This window comes from Salvelinus alpinus, chromosome 1 (genome assembly GCF_045679555.1).
Source record: "Salvelinus alpinus chromosome 1, SLU_Salpinus.1, whole genome shotgun sequence".
In the NCBI taxonomy this organism is placed as follows: domain Eukaryota; kingdom Metazoa; phylum Chordata; class Actinopteri; order Salmoniformes; family Salmonidae; genus Salvelinus; species Salvelinus alpinus.
The window spans coordinates 80,563,888-80,590,343 of record NC_092086.1 but is presented as its reverse complement, the minus strand read 5'-3'; the positions used below and the strand labels follow the sequence as shown (position 1 = coordinate 80,590,343).

Sequence of the window (26,456 nt, the reverse complement as noted above, 5' to 3'; positions counted from 1 at the left end):
GCTAGCAAACTCCTTTGACACAAGAGGCTCTTTAGCTACTTGCTCTGGCTGCAGCTTTGTTCAGCTAGCAATATAGTTGTATTTAAATAGTAACAATATTGTTGTCGTTATTAACTGTATGATAACGACTAATCTAACTTGCTTTACACATGCATTAAAAAAATCAGTTACTGAAGTCAGCAGCAGAGAACTTTGAGTTCTAACGTAAAGCTTTTTTTCAGCAGGCCGTAAAGTATATTGTCCACTTGCGGAAACGTGGGTGTCGTGGATATATTCATGTACATAGCTAATGATAATACATTCTCTTTTTAAAAAATACGGTAAATTAGTTTTGTAGCAATGGCTTTGTACGCGAAAGCTGCCGAGATTCTCGAGAAAGTGGAGATGAAGCAGGCTACTGTAAAGACTTTGGTTTACGATAGTAAATTTCAGGTAATTACTAGTTTACTGAGTAGCGTTAGCTATTATTAGCTAGCTAACTCCTTGCTTTGTCAACATTTACCATGTAGCTAACACGTACACATCACATAGGCAATAACTTTCTGGTCATGCCTAGAAGCTAAAAATCCTGTGTGTAAAGAGACTTAAAACAGTAGTGTGTTAATATTGTTATAATGCTCTCACCTCACCAGAATATCAAGCAGCTTTTTGCCCTGGTGTGTGAGACACAGAAGTTTTCATCCATCCTTCAAGAGATCATTGAGTCCACCAAGATCCTCAAAAAGACCAAGATAAAAATGAATCTGGCCAAGGTAATGTGAAACACATGGATGCAATTATCTTCCCCATCATGCCTTTTTGAACAAACTCCATTCAGTCCCTCCAACAGAGTTCTTCAAGCCTGGGCCTGGGCATCCACAGGTCATAATATGCAGGCATTTGTTTCTGCCCATAACAAACACACCTGATTAGCTACTGTAATTAAATCAGGTGTGTTAGAACAAAAGCTTGCACACCCTGTGGTTCAGATTCCCAGGACCAGGAATGAAGATGACTGCTCCAACACTTTGGCTGGTAGCTTACCTCTTGTTTGGTCCTATCCACACTACGCAGGTTCTGGTGTATGACCTGGTCATCGGTAAGGGGCTGAAGTGTGGCGGGGCCTGGAAGGCGCTGATGATGAAACACCACTCTAGACTGCAGGCTGCCCTGGCCCGCATGAAGATCAAGCAGAAGGTCAGCCGCAACCAGGACCTGCTCTCCTCCAGTCTCCAGCAGCCTGAAGGTTATATTGATTGATCCCTATTACTCCTGTTAGAAAACAAGACATTTGGGCTTCCAAGAGATGAGTGGCATAGGACTGTATCCGTGAGATGTTCTATAGGCTATAGAGCATATGTGCCAATACCAAAGTGGGCACATTCGCTATATAAATGCAACATTGTTTGTGACAAAACCATCAGTGCGGTTGAAAATGCGATGGAAACCCATTTAACTTGTATTTTTTTATTCGGTACATGGGAATTTAACCGCATAATTGTTTTTATGTGCGCTACGTCATCACACACAGTATTTGACCTTCAAAAAGTTAATTTGATGGAAACGTCTCTGCTGGGAAAATGCACATATTGTTTTTATGCTGATTTTAGAATATTTGCATCTAAATCTGTCGCCAATTGGATGGAAACCTAGCTTGTAACCAGTATGTTGGATCAAGAATGTCATGACAGGCCTGATGGAAACAGCAAATTTGTTGGTAAACTTTCCAAATGTTGACAAAACAAAATATCCGGACAACGAACACAATTGCATTATATCGATGGCAATTTGAATTCTACACATTTTGCCATGAGGCAGAGAGATGATTTTGCAATTGTATAACACATTTAATGTAATTCTACAAATGTTGCCATGGGGCGGAGATAAAAGTTAGCAATTTTACACCTTGTGTATTCTATTATTCTAACTCTCAACAGTAAGCTGGGACCCCAACTGAGTTCCTAAAAGGGGGGCTGCCGGCTGCCCATCCCTGATCTAAAATTACATTGGAGGTGGCTTATGGTAGAGAATTGAATATTAAATTCTCTGGCAACAGCTCTGGTGGATATTCCTGCAGTCAGCATGCCAATTGCACACTCCCTCAAAACTTGAGACATCTGTGGCATTGTGTTGTGACAAAACTGCATATTTTAGAGTGGCCTTTTATTGTCCCCAGCACCAGATGCACCTTTATAATGATCATGCTATTTAATCAGCTTCTTGATATGCTGGATGGATTCTTGGCAAAGGAGAAATGCTCACTAACAGGGATGTAAACAAATTTGTGCACAAAATATGGGAGAAATAAGCTTTTGTTCGTGTGGAAATCTTTTATTTCAGCTCATGAAACGTGGGACCAACACTTTACATGTTGCATTTATTTTTGTTCAGTGTAGCTTCAGCGTGCTTTTTAGCCATGGCAAAGTTGTTTTGACTTTGAATAGCTTTGTTAGGGACCGTCAATAATTATGTTTCATGTTGCACACCTTTAGTTCTCATTAAAGGATTTGAATATGAATTTCTACAATTTATAGTTGGAGGTAATACAAATTTGGAGCTATTAGAATTTTAACATATTGTCCCATGTACATTGTGTATTTTACCAATGGCCCCCTAACTAATCCCCATAGGGATTTCCAAAGTCAACCCAAATTTACCACAGGTCATGTGCAGCTGCACTCAGAATTTATGATTACTTGTGTGCTGCCAGCTGTGGGCAGTATTGAAACAAACCCAACCTTCATTTACGTTGTGATGCAGTCAACCACAAATCTCACAAAACTCGGTTTTGTGAGTGACTTTATGACCAAAATTATACCTTTTACACTTTGTAGTCAATTTTGACAGAATAAATGTTTGAGTCATATTGACGCCACACAGGCTGTTTTCTAAACTAGAAGTTTTTTTTAGGGGTAGTTGGTCTTTAAATGTTACTCTCCTTTTTGTTAAAGAATATACATTTTCTCCTTCCCCAGGCGATCAGCTCCCAAGGTATGTGCGTGTGAACACGTTAAAGACCACAGTGGAGGACGCCATTGATTACTTCAAGAGAGAGGGCTTCTCCTACTTGGGACAAGCCTACAGGTCAGTCAGGGACGGGCCTTTGATGTTTCTTCCTTCCCTGTTTATTCTATTGACTGAGGTTGACATGAGGTAAATGGAATGTGTGTTTCTGATGTCCAGGCTCGATGACCTGAATCTGAAGGGGAAATCCTTTGTGGGTGACCTGCACCTTTCAGACCTGCTGGTTTTCTCTCCAAAGACAGACTTCCATGACCACAATCTGTACAAGGCTGGCCACATCATTCTACAAGACAAGGTGAGGATTTTCAATGCATCTGTCCATCCTTGAGGTCATCACTGATCTGTACATGATTGGATGAGATTACCTTGTCAGATCTATTCTGATAGAAATTAATTTTTGAATAATTTGAAGGTATTCTAAAAGGGCCTATGGACTTGCCTGTGTACTACTGTCTACCTTATATCCCAACAGGCCAGCTGTCTCCCTGCATACCTCCTGAACCCTCCTACAGGCAGCCACGTCCTGGACGCTTGTGCAGCACCGGGGAACAAAACCAGCCACCTCGCTGCCATCATGAAAAACAAAGGGTAAAACTTGATTGAAAAAAATAATAATAGAGGTCCCAGATTAAGCCTACTCCTGGACTAAATGCCATGTACAAAAATGAAGGACACTTTCTCTTTCCATGACAGAGACTGACCAGGTCAATCCACGTGAAAACTATGATCCCTTATTGATGTCACTTGTTAAATCCGGAGAGGAAACAGTTTAAATGATTTTTTAGCCAATTGAGACATGGATAGTGTATGTGTGCCAATGAGGGTGAATGGGCAAGACAAAATATGTAAGTGCCTTTGAACAGGGTATGGTGCCAGGTGCGCACCAGTTTGTGTCAAGATTTGCAACACTGCTGGGTTTTTCACACTTAACAGTTTCCCCTGTGTATCAAGAATGGTCCACCACCCAAAGGACATTCAGCCAACTTGACACAACTTTGGGAAGAATTGGAGTGAACATGGGCCAGCATCCCTGTGGAACGCTTGACACCTTGTAGAGTCCATGCCCCAATGAATTGAGGCTGTTCTGAGGGCAAAAGGGGGGGTTGCAACTCAATATTAGGAAGGTGTTCTTAATGTTTTGTACACTGTGTACTTTTTATGGTTCTGGGAAACTATTGTCTAGTAGGAATAGGGTATTAACAATTTTATGATGTTAATCCTGAAAAAAAGAGTAGGTTACAAAAGGATGGCTATTTTGATGAAATTTCAAAGCACATTGTAAAGGTTACTTGCCTCACCTTATACCTTTGACCCAAACCTCTTTTCTCTGGCCCATGTTGAAGGAGGCTGTTTGCCTTCGACCTGGATGCCAAGCGTCTCTCGACCATGTCCACTCTCCTGCTCCGCGCCGGAGTCACATGTCAGCAGCTGGCCAATCAGGACTTCCTAAAGGTGGACCCGGATGGGCCGCAGTATAAAGATGTGGAGTACATCCTACTGGACCCGTCGTGCAGCGGATCAGGTAACAACACAACCGGTCTGCCTGGTGTCCTCAAAACAAAATATAGAAGTTTAGACGCTTGTTTATTACTCCAGAAAGATGTACCTCAATGACCCAGAAGGACTCTGTATGACCTCTAAAACAAGTACCTTCTTTGTACTCTCAATGTCATTGTTGATTAAAAATAATATTTGTGTGTTTCTCTCTCAGGGATGGTGTGTCTGCGGGACGAGACCTCGCCCTCCCAAAAGGAGCAGGACAAGCGTCGTCTGCAGGCCCTGGCAGCGTTCCAGCTGCACTGTCTCAACCATGCCTTGCGCTTCCCCCGTCTGCAACGCCTGGTGTACTCCACCTGCTCCATCCATACCGAGGAGAACGAGCAAGTGGTGGCCGCCTGCCTGCTGCAGAACCCAGGTTTCAGGTAGGGAACAGAAATGTATATTAAAGCTGCAAGTAGCTTTGCTGGGTTTCAGCTGTGTGCCCACTGTGCCACCATCAGGACAAATTGCCCTAGGATGAGCTATTTCTGTACTGTTTACCAAATATCAGAACTCAAAATCAAACATAAATGTATTGCATTATGTATTTTACTATTTTTTTTAATGATGTTGACTACTTCAAAATGTATTCCTCTACAGAACCGCTGGACTAAGTGGCACCAAATTTGGTATATACAGTCGTGGCTAAAAGTTTTGAGAATGACAAATATTAATTTTCAAAGTCTGCTGCCTCAGTTTATATGATGGCAATTTGCATATACTCCAGAATGTTATGAAGAGTGATCAGATGAATTGCAAAGTCCCTCTTTGCCATGCAAATGACCTGAATCCCCCAAAAACCTTTCCACTGCATTTCAGCCCTGCCACAAAAGGACCAGCTGACATCATGTCAGTGATTCTCTCGTTAACACAGGTGTGAGTGTTGACGACGACAAGGCTGGAGATCACTCTGTCATGCTGATTGAGTTTGAATAACAGACTGGAAGCTTCAAAAGGAGGGTGGTGCTTGGAATCATTGTTCTTCTTCTGTCAGCCATGGTTACCTGCAAGGAAACACGTGTCATCATTGCTTTGCACAAAAAGGGCTTCACAAGAGAGGATATTGCTGCCAGTAAGATTGCACCTAAATCAACCATTTATGGGATCATCAAGAACTTCAAGGAGAGCGGTTCAATTGTTGTGAAGAAGGCCCAAGAAAGTCCAGCAAGCACCAGGACCGTCTCCTAAAGTTGATTCAGCTGCGGGATCGGGGCACCACCAGTACAGAGCTTGCTCAGGAATGGCAGCAGGCAGGTGTGAGTGCATCTGCACGCACAGTGAGGAGAAGACTTTTGGAGGATGGCCTGGTGTCAAGAAGGGCAGCAAAGAAGCCACTTCTCTCCAGGAAAAACATCAGGGGCAGACTGATATTCTGCAAAAGGTACAGGGATTGGACTGCTGGGGTAAAGTAATTTTCTCTGATGAATCCCCTTTCCGATTGTTTGGGGCATCTGGAAAAAAGCTTGTCCGGAGAAGACAAGGTGAGCGCTACCATCAGTCCTGTGTCATGACAACAGTAAAGCATCCTGAGACCATTCATGTGTGGGGTTGCTTCTCAGCCAAGGGAGTGTGCTCACTCACAATTTGCCTAAGAACACAGCCGTGAATAAAGAATGGTACCAACACATCCTCCGAGAGCAACTTCTCCCAACCGCCCAGGAACAGTTTGGTGACGAACAATGCCTTTTCCAGTATGATGGAGCACCTTGCCAGAAGGCAAAAGTGATAACTAAGTGGCTCGGGGAACAAAACATCGATATTTTGGGTCCATGGCCAGGAAACTCCCCAGACCTTAATCCCATTGAGAACTTGTGGTCAATCCTCAAGAGGCGGGTGGACAAACAAAAACCCACAAACTCTGACAAACTCCAAGCATTTATTATGCAAGAATGGGCTGCCAGCAGTCAGGATGTGGCCCAGAAATGAACTGCCAGTATGCCAGGGCGGATTGCAGAGGTCTTGAAGAATAAGGGTCAACACTGCAAATATTGACTCTTTGCATCAACTTAATGTAATTGTCAATAAAAGCTGAAGTATAATTACAAGCATTTCATAAGTGTCAAAGGCTTTTATTGACAATTACATGTGTCAATAAAAGCCTTTGACACTTATGAAATGCTTGTAATTATACTTCAGTATTCCATAGTAACATCTGACAAAAATATCTAAAGACACTGAAGCAGCAAACTTTGGAAATTAATGTGTCATTCTCAACTTTTGGCCACGACTGTACCATCTATAGATTCACATCTTCAAACACAATTTTCCAAGACTCTTGATCAAACAATATGGCCGCTATGAGCTTGCATCAATTATTTTTTTCTTGTCCAACAGCACCACCATGCGGCCAAACTGAACCATATTTTACAGGTTAGCTAGACGCATATCCCTGAGCATGTGTACCAAATTTAATCAGTCAAACCGATCAAGAGATAAAAACATGCCTGTTATAGCGCCACCGTGTGGTCGATTTGAATGTGCTTAGATATGCTGAGTCTTGACAGTATTTGGTACATATGCTGCAAATGAATATCCGTGTTGGAGTTATATGCATTTGTGCCAGACCACACCCACATTTATTGGTCAGTAGCAGCCATGTTGTTTGAGATGCTATCTTGGGAAAAAACTAATTGTGAGATTTTGGTCCATAGATGCCAAGTCTCAAGTTTTGTGCATATCGGTCTTTCAGTCCCAGAGGAGTAGCGTTTCAAGTGTAAACAAAATTAAAAATGGCATAAAACCCATCATTGTACTTCATGGGTCCTTGAAGCACATTTGTTCCTTGTGAGGAAAGGAACCTATGTACTGGATTCCAGGACTCTAGGTCAGTCACATTGGGTGAGAGGCGTGACCTTTCACTTACTTGTTATAGCGCCACCATCTGGTCAATATGCACAGTAATGGATGAGAGGGTGTGGCCCCTTACCGTCATGCATTGTTGCAACCTGGGAATTTGCATTTTCACAAATTGGCAGAAAATAAATCAACGCCAACAAATACATTAGGGTTTCACCAGCGTTGCTGCTTAACCCCCAATGATCAATTCCCAAATAGATTTATCATGGAAGCGACTAAGTATGTGACCTGTGTTTATGATCATAAGAACAGTATAGCATTGTGGAAACTGACGTAAACTTATGATCTGAGACAGGCTGGTTCCACTGCTCCAGCAGTGGCCCGAGCGTGGTCTGGCTCCCCTCACAAAGTGTCTCCGAGCCAGCACCACCAAAACCCTCACCCATGGCTTCTTTGTGGCCCTGCTGGAGCGACACACAGCACAGAGGCTAGAAGAGCAAGCCTCCGAAACACTGTGAGTAGCAGTTATACATTCCGTGAAAGCAAGGCAATTTAGAGAAAGTCTAGATTATACCGTTGCTGTGTGAAGTTAACCAACAGAAATGCAACATTGTTAATGCTTGTCTTCACTGTTATAGCAATCCGGTTGCTGAGATGAGTCCAAGTAGTCCTTCTGCCAGTAAGGACATACATGAGGCCGATATCACAGAAGGTGGGGATGAGGTTCAGGAGCCGATGAGCACCACCAAGGATATGGACATGGCTGAGGAAGCCAAACCCACAGAAACCTCAGGAGGAGTGAAGAGGAGGAGGAGGAAGAAAAAGAAAGGTGGGGATAAGGAGGCTCTGAAGCCCAAAGCCACTGAGGAACAGACAAATACCTCAGGAAGAGCAAAGAAAAAAAAGAATGCTAAAGTGGAGTGAGACTGACCCTTCAAAGGAACACTGGCTTTGGGTGCCTTGGCGGTCATTTAGAAGAGCTATATTTTTGCCCTAACTCCAGTCGACATCGAAGCTGGCTGTGCCACGTTGGGAAAGCTTAGTCATGGTGACAATGATTGTCACTGCTGGATTATAGGTAGCCAATCTAGACATGGCATTGCATTTTTCTACCCAGTCAAGTTCTGATATTGTGGAGAGTACTGAATCTTATAAAACACCTTTGTATTTGTCTGTTACTGCCATTTGCCAGTCAGGCAGTCACTTGTACCCTTGACCATGTGTATTCCTTAAATAAACACACATCCAATCTTTTTTTTGATCAGTTCAAATGTATAGACATGTTCAGACAGACCAGTCACTATGATATCTTTATCACATTTTATTTAAAACCAGTACATTTAAGACATGAGCAGAGGGGAGAATGTTATAATACGCTGCCCATGTCTGCACATTCACTCTCCTCTCGAATTGCCCATTGTGAGCAGATGTTTGCGTTCCCATTCACAGTAATATACCTCTCAAACACTCAATTTAAGACGTCCAGCTCGAACACTTTGCATGTTTTAGAAAGTCAACATTTCATGTCATTTGAAGCTTCAACAAAATAAAAACACATGGTAAAGCCTTGGCCCTTGATTAAATCCACAGGTAAGTACAGCCATAAGTCCAAATGTTAAACATTACTTATTTACACAGCTCTGCACAAGGGTAAATGACTGTTCGATTTACAAATGGGTAAAGCACAAAAGTGTCAATGGATTATGAACCCAAAAATGTGACAGTGTGGTTAAATATACTACATTCAATGTATTGTGCATACGCAAGATCTGGACCAACAAGATAAGACAATTATAAAGTCTTGTCTATGGGAACAAACAAGGTGGCCAGGCCATTCAATATGGTTTGAGTTGACCTTCAGCACATTGTCCACCGATCTGTCATAAGCAGATATCACAAGATGTAAAAACAAGCCTGGTAAACTGAGCAAAACAAAAACAGCCTTGTTTCAAAAGCTGTCAGTCAAAAATGACCACAGGGCAGACTTCATTGATCTCACTTCACTTCCAGATAACTGAGGTGGGGTGCTATCAATTGTTTTAAAAGGGATTTAAGTATAACATGGGTATCATACATGGTTACATTGTGGAATGATGCATAATTAAAATATAATTTAAAAGAATGAACAGGGTACTTTAGTCCCAGCAAAAATAAACTCACATTCAAGTCAGTCTTTCTATACACACACACCTCACACAGTAACACACAAAGCCACAAGTCTCATTCAAGTCTAAAGCAACACAATTCACGTTTGTCAGGCTTATACTGTACACAATGATCAGACAGACAGCATTCATTTACAGTACCCATACAGTAGCAGACCCAGTATGCTCTCCTATAAAAAAGTGGAGCTCTTACAAAGGGAAACTTTTAGACGCTTTTATTCCACAATTTCATTACGGTTGAGGAAACCTTAACGAACTAGAAAAATTCTATAAACTAGACCAATTGTCTCAGTGAGCCAAGCTTGAAGGAATTCTAAAAGGCAACCTGCCTTAATACAAAAATAAAGTTTGTGTACATTGACACTATTTAGCCAAATCATGCCCCCCCACACACATTCATACACCTCTCACAATAACTAGCCTAATTGGCTCGACCAGGAGAGGTTCCGATTAAAAATTAGTATTCAAAATCCTAGTTCTGTCTCAAGAGGGGCGAACCGATTCAACACCCGAGGTAATTTTTGTAACCTACATGGTTAGTCATGTTTAGCACACAAAGAGTTAGGTTTGACTTGAAAGACAATTCCCCTCCAGTTCCTTTAGTCCTGAGTTTTGATCCAGCATTAATGAAAATAACACCTCTCCTGCTGTGCACATTTGTGAATCCAGTTGTATTGACACACTCAAACACATTCATCAATAAATTGTTAAAAAAAAGTCCCAACAAAACTCAGAACCTCACCCATTGAGCATGCGGGTAAAACCACGTCCGGCACTAGCAATATGCCGCCATTCACCACATTACTTCCTCCAAGCCAGACTCACCGAGGCAAAGATAGTAACAAGCTAAAAACACCAGAAAAGACTTGAGGGGAATCATACAGGGGAGGGGAAAGCGGTTTGACGGCTGAAGGCGCACGTAAAGTATGTCTATCTGCAACGCTTAAGAGGGGAGCATGTAAACTCCAAATTCAATGATCTTATAAATGCACTCATCTTGGTCTTGATAGTATACAGATGCAGGGGTCTTGTGGTACAGTGCCCAGATGTTTGTAGTTTCTATCATTGCCAGTCAGATGAAGGTGGAGGCTGGCATTCAAGATAGAAATTGTTCTGTGCCATGTCATTGTGAGGAACACTTACAACACTGGCTTTCACTGATCAAGCAGGGTCATCATCAATCAAGACTGACTAGTTGAATCTGTGTTCAGTGCTGGGGAAGACTCCATCCCCTATGGCTCTCAAGGACCACGTTACTCATCGCTCCCATAACACACACCTGCTCTTAATGACCACGTATAAAATGCATCCTTATTTCCTTGTAGTAATACCTAGGTTAGGATAGGTGGACAGTACAGTAGCTGGCTTTTACCCAGCCAATGTAATACAATCCTCAGGAGAAGTTACTTCAAGGAAAAAAGGAAGGATTTGTTAAGATTCTCAACCAGTCCCCAGATCTGTTTTGAATGCCCCCACCTCCCATCTTCACTAAGGTGAGAGCAGGAGTAGTGGGGGAAAAGGAGAGATAGTCTAGTACAAAAAGGACCCATGAAAGGTCTAAGTGGTAGAAGAGATTATTTTGAAGGTCAAACCTTAAGTATTGGCTTTGGTTTTCTCCACAAGTCCAGGGTAACCTATTTACACCAACACAATATTGACCAATTAATGACTACTACCCTGGGACTCCACATAATGTATACATGTGTTATGTTTAACTGATCCCATGATGGCAGTCTGATTAAGGATTTTATTGTTTACCTTATTCTGTCATTCAGGATCAAACAAGTATCAAATTTACATTGCAGGAATGCTTCCCAGTGTCTGTGATACTGTACAATAATAAAAGGGCATATCTGGGACCAATACACTGAGCACTCATTTAAAACAGCTAAGGCCTAACTAGTGCAGAGATGCCACATACCAGTCTTCATTAACCCAAATTAAAAATGTCTTTAAAATGTAAAATAAATTCATTATCTCAAAACTGTCAACATCTCCTATATAGTATGGTTACCATGTACAGCTGGATAAATCCACAGATTATACTGTATGTGAGCCCCATTTTGACCGTGGGCATATGTCAGAAAAACACATTCAGCCCTGCTTAGAATTTCATACAAAAACAAGTGTGTAAGCACGAGTCTCGATTCGACTGTCAAAAACGTGTCATTAAACGGGCGTAGTAGGGGAAATCCAAAATCCGGGACAGAAAGTTGTTTTAATTGGATATGCTTCCCTCAAAGTCTAAAGGATTTCAATAGTCTTTTCTCTTTCAAGTATAAACCCACTATCGTTTTGCCTCATATCCCCCTTTCTTTTCCTCACTGTGAGAGTGGCTACACAATCAGTAGAGCGGTAGACATCCTAGTAGGTGTGTGTGCTCCTCTGCTAACCCTGTACCACAAAGGGGGCCAGCCCGGCCAGGGGAACAGAAGGCTAGAGAGGGCTGTTGGTCTGACTGGGGTTACAATGTGTTAGCCATAGAAGTATCAGTTCAGCTCCTCTGGACGATGTCATGGCAGTGCTGTATGGGTAAGGGCATCCGGGCTATGCCAGATGCTACCACACCTGGCTGGGCTACTTCTTCCTGGGGTGCTGCCGTCGGGCCTGTAGCCTCTGGCGCGCCCCTGATGTTTTGGAGCCAGCGCCAATGGAGAACGAAGGAGCTGATGGAGAGCCTGGTCACAAAAAACAAGAGAGGAGTTATGTGTCAATACAAAAATGCACCTGGCTGTTGACTAGAACCACCACAGCTTCTCAAAGGCAAAAAGAAATACAGATGTGATGGTAATTTAATTACTGCAACTTATGGAAGACCATGAAAATAAAATAACCGTCAAAATTCAAATTCTGAACTATATTTTCATGTAGATGAATTGTACCTAATAGTGGGAGGTTACACTATCTATTAAACTTTCTACGTCTCCGCCTCTTTCCTTTGATGCTGGAGCAGCTAATCCGCTAGAACGCTACGAGCTGTGGCACTTCACTACAAAAAATGTTGACATGTAGACTTTCTTTTATACAATGCATGTTTTCATTGCTTGCTAGTAAATAGTTTTTTTGGAAGGTTGGATGTGTGACTATTCATTAATTATTCAACCGTCAATGAGGCCTATAATGCACTAATGTGTCAAATGGATAATGCTCCAATCCTCTCCAACCTGGCATGATATAATCTGATACGGAATCTTTTCTTAAAATGTATCGACTGATCAGCCCTGGCCGCTATGCCAACCTAGGCGACACCAAAAAAATTGCCGTCCTCCAATCCACGCAAAGTAGAATAGTAGCCTAGGCTTTAGTGTGTCGGCCGGCAATGCACTTTTGTGAATACCCAAGTGATAGCCTACCGTTTGTAAAACAGGCAATTTATCATTAATCCCTGTCATTTCGTTACATACATTTCTGTCCCCATTATACTTTCCTTGTCAATAAATTATCTTACTTTCGGAAAGCCTAAGGTAGGCCTAGGTTTTTTAAAATTACTTTTTAAGGAAAGGACAAATATTTTTTGATGTCTGACACACGCTAGTGGCTTTGACTGACAGATGCGTGCGTGTCTGTTCGCTGATTCTCTATAGGCCTATACACGTGTGTGTGTGTGTACACAAAAAGAGAAACGTCCCCTTTTCAGGACCCGGTCTTTTAAAGATAATTTGTAAAAATCCAAATAACTTCACAGACCTTCATTGTAAAGGGGTTAAACACTGTTTCCCATGCTTGTTAAAATGAACCATAAACAATTCATGAACATGCACCTGTGGAACAGTCGTTAAGACACTAACAGCTTACAAACGGTAGGCAATTAAGACCACAGTTATGAAAACTTAGGAAACTAAAGACGCCTTTCTACTGACTCTGAAAAACATCAAAAGAAAGATACCCAGGGTTCCTGCTCATCTGCGTGAACATACCTTAGGCATGCTCCAAGCAGGCATGAGGACTGTAGAGGAGGCCAGAGCAATAAATTGCAATGTCCGTACTAAGAGACGCCTACGCCAGCGCTACAGGGAGACCGGACGGACAGCTGAACATCCTCGCAGTGGCAGACTGTGTAACACCTGCACAGGATCGGTACGTCACACCTGCGGGACAGGCTATTGCGGACAGAGGCTGGACTGCGGGCGTGTAGGCCTGTTGTAAGGCAGGTCCTCACGACACAACACCTGCAACAACGTCGCCTATGGGCACAAACCCACCGTCGCTGGACCAGACAGGACTGGCAAAAAGTGCTCTTCACTGACAAGTCGCGGTTTTGTCTCACCAGGGACGATGGTCGGATTCGCGTTTATCGTCAAATTAATGAGTGTTACACAGAGGCCTGTACTCTGGAGCGGGATCGATTTGGAGGTGGAGGGTCCATCATGGTCTGGGGCGGTGTGTCACAGCATCATCGGACTGAACTTGTTGACACTGCAGGCAAATCTCAACGCTCTGCGTTACAGGGAAGACATCCTCCTCCCTCATGTGGTACCCTTCCTGCAGGCTCATCCTGACATGACCCTCCAGCATGACAATGCCACCAGCCATACTGCTCGTTCTGTGCGTGATTTCCTGCAAGACAGGAATGTCAGTGTTCTGCCATGGCCAGCGAAGAGCCCGGATCTCAATCCCATTGAGCACGTCTGGGACCTGTTGGATCGGAGGGTGAGTGCTAGAGCCATCCCCCCCAGAAATGTCCGGGAACTTGCAGGTTACTTGGTGGAAGAGTGGGGTAACATCTCAAAGCAAGAACTGGCAAATCTGGTGCAGTCCATGAAGAGATGCACTGCAGTACTTAATGCAGCTGGTGGCCACACCAGATACTGACTGTTACTTTTGATTTTTACACCCGCTTTGTTCAGGGACACATTATTAAATTTTTGTTAGTCACATGTCTGTGGAACTTGTTCAGTTTATGTCAGTTGTTGAATCTTATGTTCATACAAAAATGTACACGTTAAGTTTGCAGAAAATAAACGCAGTTAACAGTGACAGGACGTTTCTTTTTTTTGGTGAGAGTGATGTGTGTTTACATCTCCACACATATACAAAAGTATGTGGACACCCCTTCAAATTAGTTGATTTCTCTATTTCAGCCACACCCGTTGCTGATAGGTGTATAAAAAAAAATGAGCACACAGCCATGTAATCTCCATAGACAAACATTGGCAGTAGATTGGCTTTACTGAAGAGCTCGGTGACTTTCAAGGTGACACCGTCACAGGATGCCACCTTTCCAACAAGTCAGTTCGTCAAATTTCTGCCCTGGTCAACTGTAAGTGCTGCCAGTGTGAAGGGATAACATCTAAGAGCAAAGTGGTAGGTCACACAAGCTCACAGAACAGGACCGCCAAGTACTGGAGCATGTAAAAATTCTGTCCTCGGTTGCAACACTCACTACTGAGTTCCAAACTGACTCTGGAAGCAACGTCATCACAATAACTGTCAGGAGCTTCATGAAATGGGTTTCCATGGCCAAGCAGTCGCACACAAGCCTGAGATCACCATGCGCAATGCCAAACATGGGCTGGAGTGGTGTAAAGCTCGCTGCCATTGGACTCTGGAAACACGTTCTCTGGAGTGATGAATCACACTTCATCTGGCAGACTAATCTGGATTTGGCGGATAACAGGAGAACGCTACCTGCCACAATGCATGGTGTCAACTGTAAAGTTTGGTGGTGGAGGAATAGTGGTCTTGGTCCGTTTTTCATGGTTCGGGCTAGGCCCCTTACTTCCAGTGAAGGGAAATCTTAACGCTACAGCATACAATTACATTCTAGACAATTCTGTGCTTTGTGGAAGGCCCTTCCTGTTTCAGCATGACAATCCCCCCGTGTACAAAGCGGGGTCCATACAGAAATGGTTTGTCGAGATCGGTGTGGAAGAACTTGACTGGCCTGCAGAGCCCCGACCTCAACCGCATGGAGCAACTTAGATGAATTGGAACGCCTTCTGCGAGCCAGGCCTAATCGCCCAACATCAGTGCCCGACCTCACTAATGCTTGTGACTGAATGGAAGCAAGTCTCCACAGCAATGTTCCCACAACTAGTGCAAAGCTGTCACAGAAGAGTGGAGGCTGTTATAGCAGCAAAGGGGGGGACCAACTCCATGTTAATGCCCATGATTTTAATCCACATACTTTTGGCCACGCAGTGCATGTCCACTCAAAAAGCTTCCTAAAGTAGCCTGCCTGGATTCCATCTCTTTAATAAGATTCAAACACTCCTGTCATGATGTAATCTAGTAAAAAGGACTGTTTTCAGTAGCTTAGACCACATTATTTCTCTCATTACAGCATCCTCTGAAGAATATGTCAATGCCATCGGATGACCGCAGCAGCAGGGTTGTGACTTTTGCGAATAGTTCGGGAAAACTGGGAGAAACCAGGATCTGTATTTAAACAAAATTATATGCAGAAAAGCCAACAGACACGGCCACGGTCGACATACATCTTTATTTGACTCCATTAATGTTGTGTCAATATGACAGATCCTCTCCAACCAGGGAATTCTTCATTTGTTGATGAATATTTATAAGTAATAACCTCAATAATAATAATAATAATAACGCCCGCCCCCGGAATAGTCATGCTGGTGACAGTGTACACTGGCCTGGCCAATTACCGTAACCTCAAATTCCAAGACGCGTTTTGCTACACACTTGAGGCATAATGCGTGAGAATCAGAAGCAAGCTCCAGTTATTTTCTTACCGAATGATGAGGATCCCATAGCACTGAATCCTTGAACTGGAGTTCCTGGGCTTCCAAAGGGGACAGGACCTGCAGCTGTGCTCTGGCCAAAAGCAGGGGTAGACGTCCCTGTACATGTGACAGCAATAAATGAACAATTAGGGACTAAAATAAAAGACAAGCTTGTTTGAACTGGCCAAAAATGTAAAGTACTACTTCTGCCACCAAATGCAGAATTTATCAAAATTTGTGAATTCCTGAAATCATAATCAGTAAAAGAGTGGGTCTTATATTATACTAGATCTACTAACCAAAGTTGAAGCCTGGTGTCTGTGTTGTGGGGTTAGAGGTTCCAAACTGAGTGCCTGAAATGGCTGTGCCGAAGTTGAAACCTCCGGTGGCTGGCTGGGCAGGGGTAGCAGGGGCCTGCTGTGTGGACACACCACCAAACGAGAAAGTTGGGGCGGAGGCTGGGAGTATGCCGACAGTCTGGGTGGCAGAGCCAAAGGCAGGGGCTGCTGTGGTGCCCGTGGTGTTGCCAAATGCAAAACCTGTGGAGTTGGCTCCAAATGCCAGCTTAGTGGTGGTCCCAAAGGTAGAGGCCGCCGTAGTGGCAGCCGCGCCAAAAGCAAAAGGGGCAGGGGTGGCCCCAGTGGCAGATGAACCAAACGTGAAAGGATTAGCTGCCGCAGTAGCAGCCGGGGCCTGAATCGCACTGGGGAACGCCGATGCCGCCGGAGCTTCGAACGACGACTTCCCAAACGTGAAAGTGGACTGGTTTGCAGGTGCAGAAGCAGAAGCAGTAGCAGTGGCTGCGGCTGCAGTGGCCATGCCAAAGCCACAGAAGGATGCGGTGGTAGAGTTCTGGGTGGCTACAGGCTGGCCAAAGGTGAATCCCCCCTGGGCGGTGGCTGAGGGTGCGAGTTGAGTGTCGGCAGAGGTGGTGGTCATCGCACCAAACGAAAAGCCGCTGTTGCTAGTGGTGGCGGCTGCGGTGGAGCTGAGGGTGGGTCCAGGAGCTGTGGTGGAGGCAGTGCCGAACTGGAAGGTACTTCCTGTGGCAGTGGTTGTGGCAGCAGTTGTTGCAGGCAGCGCACTCCAGTTTCCAAACAGAGACTTGACAGATGGCGGGGCGGCTGGGTTGGTGGAGGGGGCGGTGTTATTAGACAGCCCGGTGAACAGGGAGGCAGCTGGGGCCACTGTACTGCTGTTGGTTAGCCTGCTGAACACTGTGGCAGATGCACTGGCATTGGAGGGGGCTGAGGTGGAGGCTGGCTGTCCAAAAGCACTGGTGGCTGTGGCACTTCCAAATATGGGTTTAAAGGTGGGAAGAGCAGGTGTGCCCTCTGGGGCTGAGGCCGTGGCCCCGAAGATGGGCTTGAACCCAGAGGACAGGAGGGGATTATTACTACTGGTTGTTTCTGTGGTGGCGGTTGTGGTAGTGGTGGGGGCCGGTGAGGAGGACGGGGCAGTCAGTGGATTGACCATTCCAAACAGGCTCGCTCCACCCAGGATGGGGACACTGCTGGGGGCCTTGGTGACTTGGCTCAGTGCCTGGGTGAAGGCAGAGGGCATGGTGCTGGCAGGCTGGGAGAGGCTGGGGAGGGTAGTGCAGGCTGGGAGAGGGAGGGTAGTGCAGGCTGGGAGAGGGAGGGTAGTGCAGGCTGGGAGAGGGAGGGTAGTGCAGGCTGGGAGAGTAGTGTGAGCTGAGGAGCAGTCAAGTTGGTCTTTGACTTCTGCTCTGCAGGCACCAGTGGTACATGGGTCGTCACTGCTGTCACCAAGGAGACAGCCGGAGCGGGAGGGAAAACGAGAAAAATAGGCTTTTGAGTAACAACTCATATAAACAAACAATCACTCAACGGCAACTACCAAACAAAAGTGGCTCACAACTTTAAATGATTGATATGTGATTAACAGACCTGTAGTATTGTCAGCAGCAGCACTGGTGAGGGGGTTGTTCCTCATCATTTTCAGAGACTCCAGGAGGGGGTTGGCTGCAGGGGTGTTGGTGACGGGGTAGGCTGGGGCCGTGTTGACGGTGCTTGAGGGGACGGGGTCCAGGTTGATGACAGGGATAGGAGCCGCCACACTAGCAGGCATTGATACGGTAAGATGGCTAGCCAGCAGGGTGGGTGTGGGGTTGTCTGACACGGGAGGCTTAGAAGATGTGGTCACTACTGGAGCAGGCTTCTCTGGCTCTGGAACAAAAGAAATGGCCCAAAATCAATATCTTATTCGTTTTTTGGGACACTGGTTTAGAAAAGTTGGGAATTGGCAATACTCACCAGGCTCTTTGAGGACTGTGTTGATCTGGCTGAGAGCAGCTTTCTTCTCCTGATCCAGGTCTTTCACCGTGATGGTGTAGCCCAACTCAGGAGGTGGAGGCTGCAGAGACAACATCAATGTTAATACTCCCTGTCTGTCAGATGATTAGCTACATGTCCCATTTGAGGACATGTTATATTATGCAGTATTTCTCACCAAAGAGATTTGGTCCCCTCTACGGCTGGACACCAGCGGAATCTTACGTTTCCGTTTCCCACTACCGGCAGAGTCTGACGAGGCTGAAGCCACAGGGACTTCAGGGGCTGGAGACAGCTTCCCTGTAACAGGACATTGACTTAATGTGTGTCTCTTTTGGGACGTGACTAAAGCTCTGAACCTGATCGGAATAGTGGAATACGCATCATAAACATGTTCTAACCAGTGGTTGGTGCTGGGTCTGTCAATGTCTTGTCAGACCTCGCCAAGGACACGGAGCTGGGTGAGCGAGCGTCCTCTTCCCTGACATACAGAAAAAAACGGTCACAAACTGCTAGCGGCCATGACAGCTCTCATTTCATCACAGGACACAGTGTGAACCTAGAAATGTTGTCTAGAAGGAGGAGAGGGTGAATACCTGGGCTTTTTAGAGGCTCTCTCTGGGGTCTGGGACCGGGACGACCCAGGGCTGGAGAGCGGGGACAGACTGCGGGTGGAGGCTTTTTTCCACTTTAAAACAAACGTGATAATTAGGTTTAGGTTAGCACTCACCCCGGTTTTCTGACAAAATACAGCTCAGTGTAGGTCAGCTCCAGGGTTTCCATTAGGAAATTGTGGCAGTGGACAACGTGACAGGGAAGATAAAAAAATTCCCGCCATTTGAGAAATATACCAGATCCGTAACCCATTAGGGTGTCCACCCACAGTGTTCAGAATGACAGAAATCACATTTACATTATGGTAATTAATCTTAACAGAACATGCAACTCCTGTAATGAAGCAGCCAATAAAACATCCTTTTCAAACACTTCCCAAAATGCAATTTGCAGGAAAACACCATTCTAAACAGTGCACCTGATGCAAGCGGTTCCATATGTGATAGAGATGAAAATCTCTGTTAGAAACTTAGAAAGAGGGGGACTCTAAAGATACAACAACTATGATGGGTTGTTAATATGACTACCGTAGGATTGTGCCTTTGACTCCTGGACAACGAAAGAAATTAATCGGCTGATTGTTTTTTGTTTATTTGTAATAATGACAATTACAACAATACTGAATGAACACTTATTTTACCTTAATATAATACATCAATAAAATCAATTTAGCCTCAAATAAATAATGAAACATGTTCAATTTGGTTTAAATAATGCAAAAACAAAGTGTTGGAGAAGAAAGTAAAAGTGCAATATGTGCCATGTAAGAAAGCTAACGTTTAAGTTCCTTGCTCAGAACATGAGAACATATGAAAGCTGGTGGTTCCTTTTAACATGAGTCTTCAATATTCCCAGGTAAGAAGTTTTAGGTTGTAGTTATAGGAATTATAGGACTATTTCTCACTATACCATTTGTATTGCATTAACCTTTGACTATTGGATGTTCTTATAGGCACTTTAGTATTGCCAGTGTAACAGTATAGCTTCCATCCCTCTCCTCGCCGCTACCTGGGCTCGAACCAAGAACACATCGACAACAGCCACCCTCGAAGCAGCGTTACCCATGCAGAGCAAGGGGAACAACTACTCCAAGTCTCAGAGCGAGTGACGTTCGAAACGCTATTAGCGCGAACCCCGCTAACTAGCTAGCCATTTCACATCGGTTACATCAGCCTAAACTCGGGAGTTGATAGGCTTGAATTCATAAACAGCAGAGCTGCTGGCAAAACGCACGAAAGTGCTGTTTGAATGAATGCTTACGAGCCTGCTGGTGCCCACCATCGCTCAGTCAGACTGCTCTATCAAATCGTAGACTTAATTATAACACACAGAAATACGTGCCTTAGGTCATTAATATGGTCGAATCCGGAAACTATCATCTCGAAAATAAAACATTTATTCTTTCAGTGAAATACAGAACCGTTCCATATTTATTTAACGGGTGGCATCCATCAGTCTAAATATTCCTGTTACATTGCACAACCTTCAATGTTATGTCCTAACTACGTACAATTCTGGCAAATTAGTTCGCAATGAGCCAGGCGGCCCAAACTGTTGCATATACCCTGACTCTGCGTGCAATGAACGCAAGAGAAGTGACACAATTTCACCTGGCTAATATTGCCTGCTAACCTGGATTTCTTTTAGCTAAATATGCAGGTTTAAAAATATATACTTCTGTGTATTGATTTTAAGAAAGGCATTGATGTTTATGGTTAGGTACACGTTGGAGCAACGACAGTCCTTTTTCGCGAATGCGCACTGCATCGATTATATGCAACGCAGGACACGCTAAATAAACTAGTAATATCATCAACCATGTGTAGTTATAACTAGTGATTATGATTGATTGTTTTTTATAAGATAAGTTTAATGCTAGCTAGCAACTTACCTTGGCTTCTTACTGCATTCGCGTAACAGGCGGGCTCCTCGTGAGGCAGGTGGTTAGAGCGTTGGACTAGTTAACCGTAAGGTTGCAAGATTGAATCCCTGAGCTGACAAGGTAAAAATATGTCGTTCTGCCCCTGAACAAGGCAGTTAACCCACCGTTCCTAGGCCGTCATTGAAAATAATAATGTGTTCTTAACTGACTTGCCTAGTTAAATAAAGGTGTAAAAGCTATATATATATATTTTTTTTTTCCCCGGCTACATCGGCATACAAAATTACCGATTTCCGATTGTTATGAAAACTTGAATCGGCCCTAATTAATCGACCATTCCGATTAATCGGTCGACCTCTAGTATAGAGTTGTGATAACAGGCAATGCAATAAACTCCAAGAATGAAAACTATATAAAAAGGATGGAATATAATAGAGAACTAGACAAAGTATTGCGATAGCCCTCATCTTTCTCGTGTTATGTGCTATGAACCGCTTCGCTCTTGGAGACATGGTAGCACCGCCGGAGGACTCTGATATCCCATGATGGCTCACATCAATTATTATATATTTTTATTAATTGAACCTTTATTTAACTAGGCAAGTCAGTTAAGAATTAAGAACAAATTCTTATTTACAATGATGGCCTAGGACCAGTGGGTTAACTGCCTTGTTCAGGGGCAGAACGACCGATTTTTACCGTGTCAGCTCAGGGAGTCGATCTAGCAACCTTTCGGTTACTGGCCCAACGCTAACCACTAGGCTACCTGCCACCCAAACAGCCAATATAATTGATTTGCGAGCCCCTATGAGCACAGATTTTGAGCAAAAATGTTTTACTGTTTACAATAGTTAATTGTAAAAATAAATTGAAGAATCAGAAAAGTAATTGCTCCAACTTGGGTTTTAAACCAGTCGGCTTTTAAAAATCAATCATCCATGAGTCTTGAGGTATGGCTCAAGAAGCCATATGAGAAACAGCTCTAGTGCTGTCTGAGGTGTTACTCCGCTCAAAATTGACTGTTTGTCGTGAGTGTGATAAATAGCATACACCATGAGTAATGAAAATGCAAACAAGCCAATTCCACTAAATGATGCATATTAACCTAAATATCGATAAGCATGACTGTCAAATGTATTTCCATCGACTGGTATTGTCGATCAATGATTAAAAGCATTATTTTGCAGCGGGATTACTTTTTTCTCCAGGTCAATTTGGCTGGAAACAATTTTATTTATTAGCTTGTTGTTTATTTTATTCCTAAAAACTGCAATTAATGGCTAATGGAAACCCTGGTGAGCGCTCAACTGAACTCATAGCTGTTGATCCAAAACAGAGGAATCCCATCAGAGGTGTACTGCCCATCCCAATTATAAAAGGTACCTGAGAAACGCCTTGTGAGGAGCTGAGGGAGCTGCGGATGGAGTTGCGGACCGAGCCCAGGGTGCCGCTGGGAGTTAGGCCACAGCTCATGGAGCTGATGGAGAAGGTGCGTGACCTCTTCATTGTTGACTCCTCCACCATAGCATTCAGCCCTCGCTTCAGAGAACTGGGCCGACACAGGAGAGGAAACAGGATTTCAGGAGTGATTGGAGAGGATACAGTATTTGTATGAGATATATATATATATATATAGATCTATCTCTCTCTAACATTAAGAAGAAACTGAATGAAAGCACATTTGTATTCAAATTTAGTATCAGGACTTGAATCACTGAGACGGACAACTTTTTGTACAGGCATTGCTCCTACTCACTTCAGCACCAGCTGTGATGGAGCTCCATTGGGCAGCAGTGGCTCAAATGCCAAGTGAGCACTCCCACTGCTGTCATGGCGCCTAAGTGAACAAAGAGCAGGTGTACGTTGTAGACATGGTATTGTGTGGCTCTTGAAGACTGAGAGACACTAAAGTGTGAGAAGAACAATGGTACATTCCATACAACAGCATTTAATCCTGTGGTAGTCACATACCTCCTTTTGCTCTTTTGCCCTGCAGTGAAGCTCCTGTCATCTTCCACCACTCTTTTGCGACTCTCTTTGAGCACGCTCAGAACAGTCTCCCTGGAGCAGGGGTCTACAGGGGCCCCCAGGCCTGGAGAGCCAAGGACTCCCGGGGAGTTCAAATGATCAAATCTGCACACACACACAACAGCAGCAATTACAGAACAAATGTCAGTCGGGCCATCCAACAGCTAAGGATGTTTTCAAGCTTCACACAGACACTCCAATAATGTCCCACAGAACGATGACAGTAGTGTAAGATAAAGCTGCTTGCATTATCACTAACAGATCTTCAAAAAGTTTGTTATAAGAATTCAAATGAGGCAAGACAGGAACAATATGACTTACAACTGGAATCGAGTGGTGTTGTGATCTGGCCTAGCGATCTTCACTGTGACTGGACTGTGGACTGCCGGAGAGTTGCGAGGGGTGAGAATATTCTTCTTTCTGAAGCCGTCCCACTGGTTCGGGGGCAGGATGCCCACAGAGGAGGTGCCCGTCTGCTGGAGGGGGTAGTGGCGCTGGGGAGTGATGGTGAACCTGCCCATAGTGCCAAGGGGCTCCCTGTACACAACAGAGTGGCCACACGTTTAGGTCAATGCATTCTATACAATAAACTGTCTGGCATAGATCGTTGCTAAGCTGATTTCAAATGCCACACAACAAGGACTTTAAAGTAGCAAAATAGGGTACGTTTCCTGTCAAGAGGGAGCTCTGACCAACCATTTATTTACATATCGACTTTCATAAAAGTAGTAACTGCAGTGATCATTACAACTTAAAAAATAATATTACTCTAGTACATTTACATTTAAGTCATTTAGCAGACGCTCTTATCCAGAGCGACTTACAAATTGGTGCATTCACCTTATGATATCCAGTGGAACAACCACTTTACAATAGTGCATCTAACTCTTTTAAGGGGGGGGTTAGAAAGGTTACTTTATCCTATCCTAGGTATTCCTTAAAGAGGTGGGGTTTCAGGTGTCTCCAGAAGGTGGTGATTGACTCCGCTGATGACTCCGCTGACCCTAGTAGCTAGCTAACGCATGTTCAAAACAACATTGTTACCGCTAGTCTCGTGCCATTCAGGCGTCCAAAGTACCGTATGGTCTCAATCAGGAATTGAGGGGGAAGGAACACTCCCTGCCTTGCACAGAATGGAGCCCGATAGTAACTCCCACATTTTCAAATCTTGGAGGGAATGCTAGGACGCGTTGGGGCGAAGCCGCAAGTCTTCTCAATACATTTCAAAACAAATGTTTTTATATTTACTGATAAGTAGCTACGATGATAACTTTCCTAAAGTTTAAAATCGTGTAACTGCACCATGTGTGCAACATGATCCGCAATCGAAACATTTTGTTCGGAATTTAGCACGTTGCATTGGCAAACCAGCTAACGTTGATGTGTTAGGATAACTAGCCACCGTTAGCTGGTCAGCGAAATGTTATACTAATGTTAGCTAGCTAAGTAAATATTATTTAAGTACTCACCCCCCGAATGACAGACGTCTGTTTGGAGTACTGACAGCCTGGTTGGGTCGCGCCAATCTTTCGCGTAAAGTTAGCTGTTCTCGTGCGTTGGGGTTAGCACCCGAACTTGCACCCGCTCGCGGCCTCCCAACTGAGGGAGGACTTTCTGCCTTCCCAATGTAACTTCCCATGAGTATATCCCGAGGACTGAGAATAAATGAGTCACTGTGACCCGCGTCTTTCCGACAAATAGCGCTCTCGAAACGTCGTTGGCCAGTAAATACTACTGATTCCCTAACATCATCCTTGACAGTGCGACTCCTAACTCTTCCCGCTGTGGGTACTCCGTTTGCAATCCCTGGCAACCAGCGTCGCAGCACGGGTGGAATTCTCAGACCACGGCGTGGATGAGGGCCTAAACTAACGTAAAGAGATTCTCCGCTGTGATAATAACAGGCAACGCAACAAACTCCAAGAATAAAAGCTATGTAAAGCAATGTTGGAATATAATAGAGAACTAGACAGAATATTGCGGTAGCACAGAACACGATAGAGATAAGCGCTATTAACCGCTTCTCTCTTGAAGACATGGCGGCACCGCGCCGCCGGGAGGACTTTGATATCCCATGATGCCGCGCGTCAACATAGCCAATATAATTTATTCGCGAGCCCCGATGAGCGCAGATTCGTAAAATAATGTTTTACTGTTTACAATATTTTATTGAAAAAAATACACCCAAGAATCAGATAAATGTAATTGCTCTAACTTGGGTATCGCACCAGCCGGCTTTAAAAAAACAACATGATTCCTTATTCCTATATGAGAAACAATGAAGTCTATGATGAGAGCCACAGTCCTGAACCTACAACATTATGCAAATTCCAGTGATGTAAATTACTTCAGTAAAAATACTTTAAGGTTCTACTTAAGTACTATTTTGGGGTATCTGTACTTTACCATTTATATTTTTGACAGCTTTTACTTCACTCCTAAAGAAAATGTACTTTTTACACCATACATTTTCCCTGACACCCAGAAAGTACTCATATTATGAATGCTTAGCAGGATAGGAAATTTGTCTAATTCACACATTTATCAAGAAAACATCCCTGGTCATCCCTACTGCCTCTGATCTGGCGGAATCACTAAATACATGCTTCGTTTGTAAATTATGTCAGAGTTGGAGTGCCCCTGGCAATCCGTAAGTACAAAAAAAATAGAAAATGTGTCAGTCTGCTTTGCTTAATATAAGGAATTTGAAATTATTTATACTTGTACTTTTGATACTTAAGTACATTTTAGCAATTACATTTACTTTTGATACTTAAGTATATTTAAAACCAAATACTTTTAGACTTTTACTCAAGTAGTATTTTACTGGGTGACTTTTACTCTAGTATGACAAGTGGGTACTTTTTCCACCACTGGCAAGTTCTGACTGGTTCATGACAGTGTAGGACATAGACACACAATTTGCTCAAATATCTCATTGGGTCTGACTTATTACTTGCAGTGATTATCAAATATGTATTTTGCCAGTGTAACATTACACCACGGTTTAGCCAAGCAGGCTCGAACTTCAGCTACATAGTATCTAACTTGTGTCTGAGTACAGGAATCTAACTAACTAGAGCTACCTCAGTTCTAAGAGTGGAGAAATATGGCCATGATAATTTATTCATCCGAAAACAGATAGTTTACTTATAGGTGAGTAAAACATTTAAACGTGTTAACCCTCGCAAGGCTGCAGGCCCAGACGGCATTCCCAGCCGCGTCCTCAGAGCATGCGCAGACCAGCTGGCTGGTGTGTTTAAGGACATATTCAATCAATCCTTTACCCAGTCTGCTGTTCCCACATGCTTCAAGAGGGCCACCATTGTTCCTGTTCCCAAGAAAGCTAAGGTAACTGAGCTAAACGACTACCGCCCCGTAGCACTCACTTCCGTCATCATGAAGTGCTTTGAGAGACTAGTCAAGGACCATATCACTTCCACCC

At 43.9% G+C, this 26,456-nt stretch overlaps 2 protein-coding genes across 2 annotated transcripts; one reads left to right on the top strand and one right to left on the bottom strand.

Moving 5' to 3' along the window:
- Positions 1-292: 292 nt before the first annotated feature.
- On the top strand, positions 293-8,591 carry nsun5 (NOP2/Sun RNA methyltransferase 5). The gene is made up of 10 exons (XM_071327797.1): positions 293-432; positions 633-752; positions 1,054-1,225; positions 2,955-3,063; positions 3,163-3,298; positions 3,476-3,591; positions 4,347-4,525; positions 4,715-4,925; positions 7,694-7,852; positions 7,977-8,591. The coding sequence occupies exons 1-10, from the start codon at positions 340-342 to the stop codon at positions 8,260-8,262; spliced, it is 1,581 nt and encodes a 526-aa protein (XP_071183898.1). The 5' UTR covers positions 293-339; the 3' UTR covers positions 8,263-8,591.
- Positions 8,592-8,644: 53 nt separating this feature from the next.
- On the bottom strand, positions 8,645-25,091 carry LOC139531192 (nuclear envelope pore membrane protein POM 121-like). Its single transcript, XM_071327796.1, is given in 14 exon segments — positions 8,645-12,181; positions 16,202-16,309; positions 16,492-17,779; positions 17,782-17,954; positions 18,103-18,381; positions 18,469-18,568; positions 18,665-18,786; positions 18,888-18,967; positions 19,083-19,174; positions 22,367-22,532; positions 22,740-22,820; positions 22,955-23,116; positions 23,333-23,548; positions 24,481-25,091. Coding segments are annotated over 14 exon segments (3,537 nt in total). The 5' UTR covers positions 25,050-25,091; the 3' UTR covers positions 8,645-12,080.
- Positions 25,092-26,456: the final 1,365 nt, after the last annotated feature.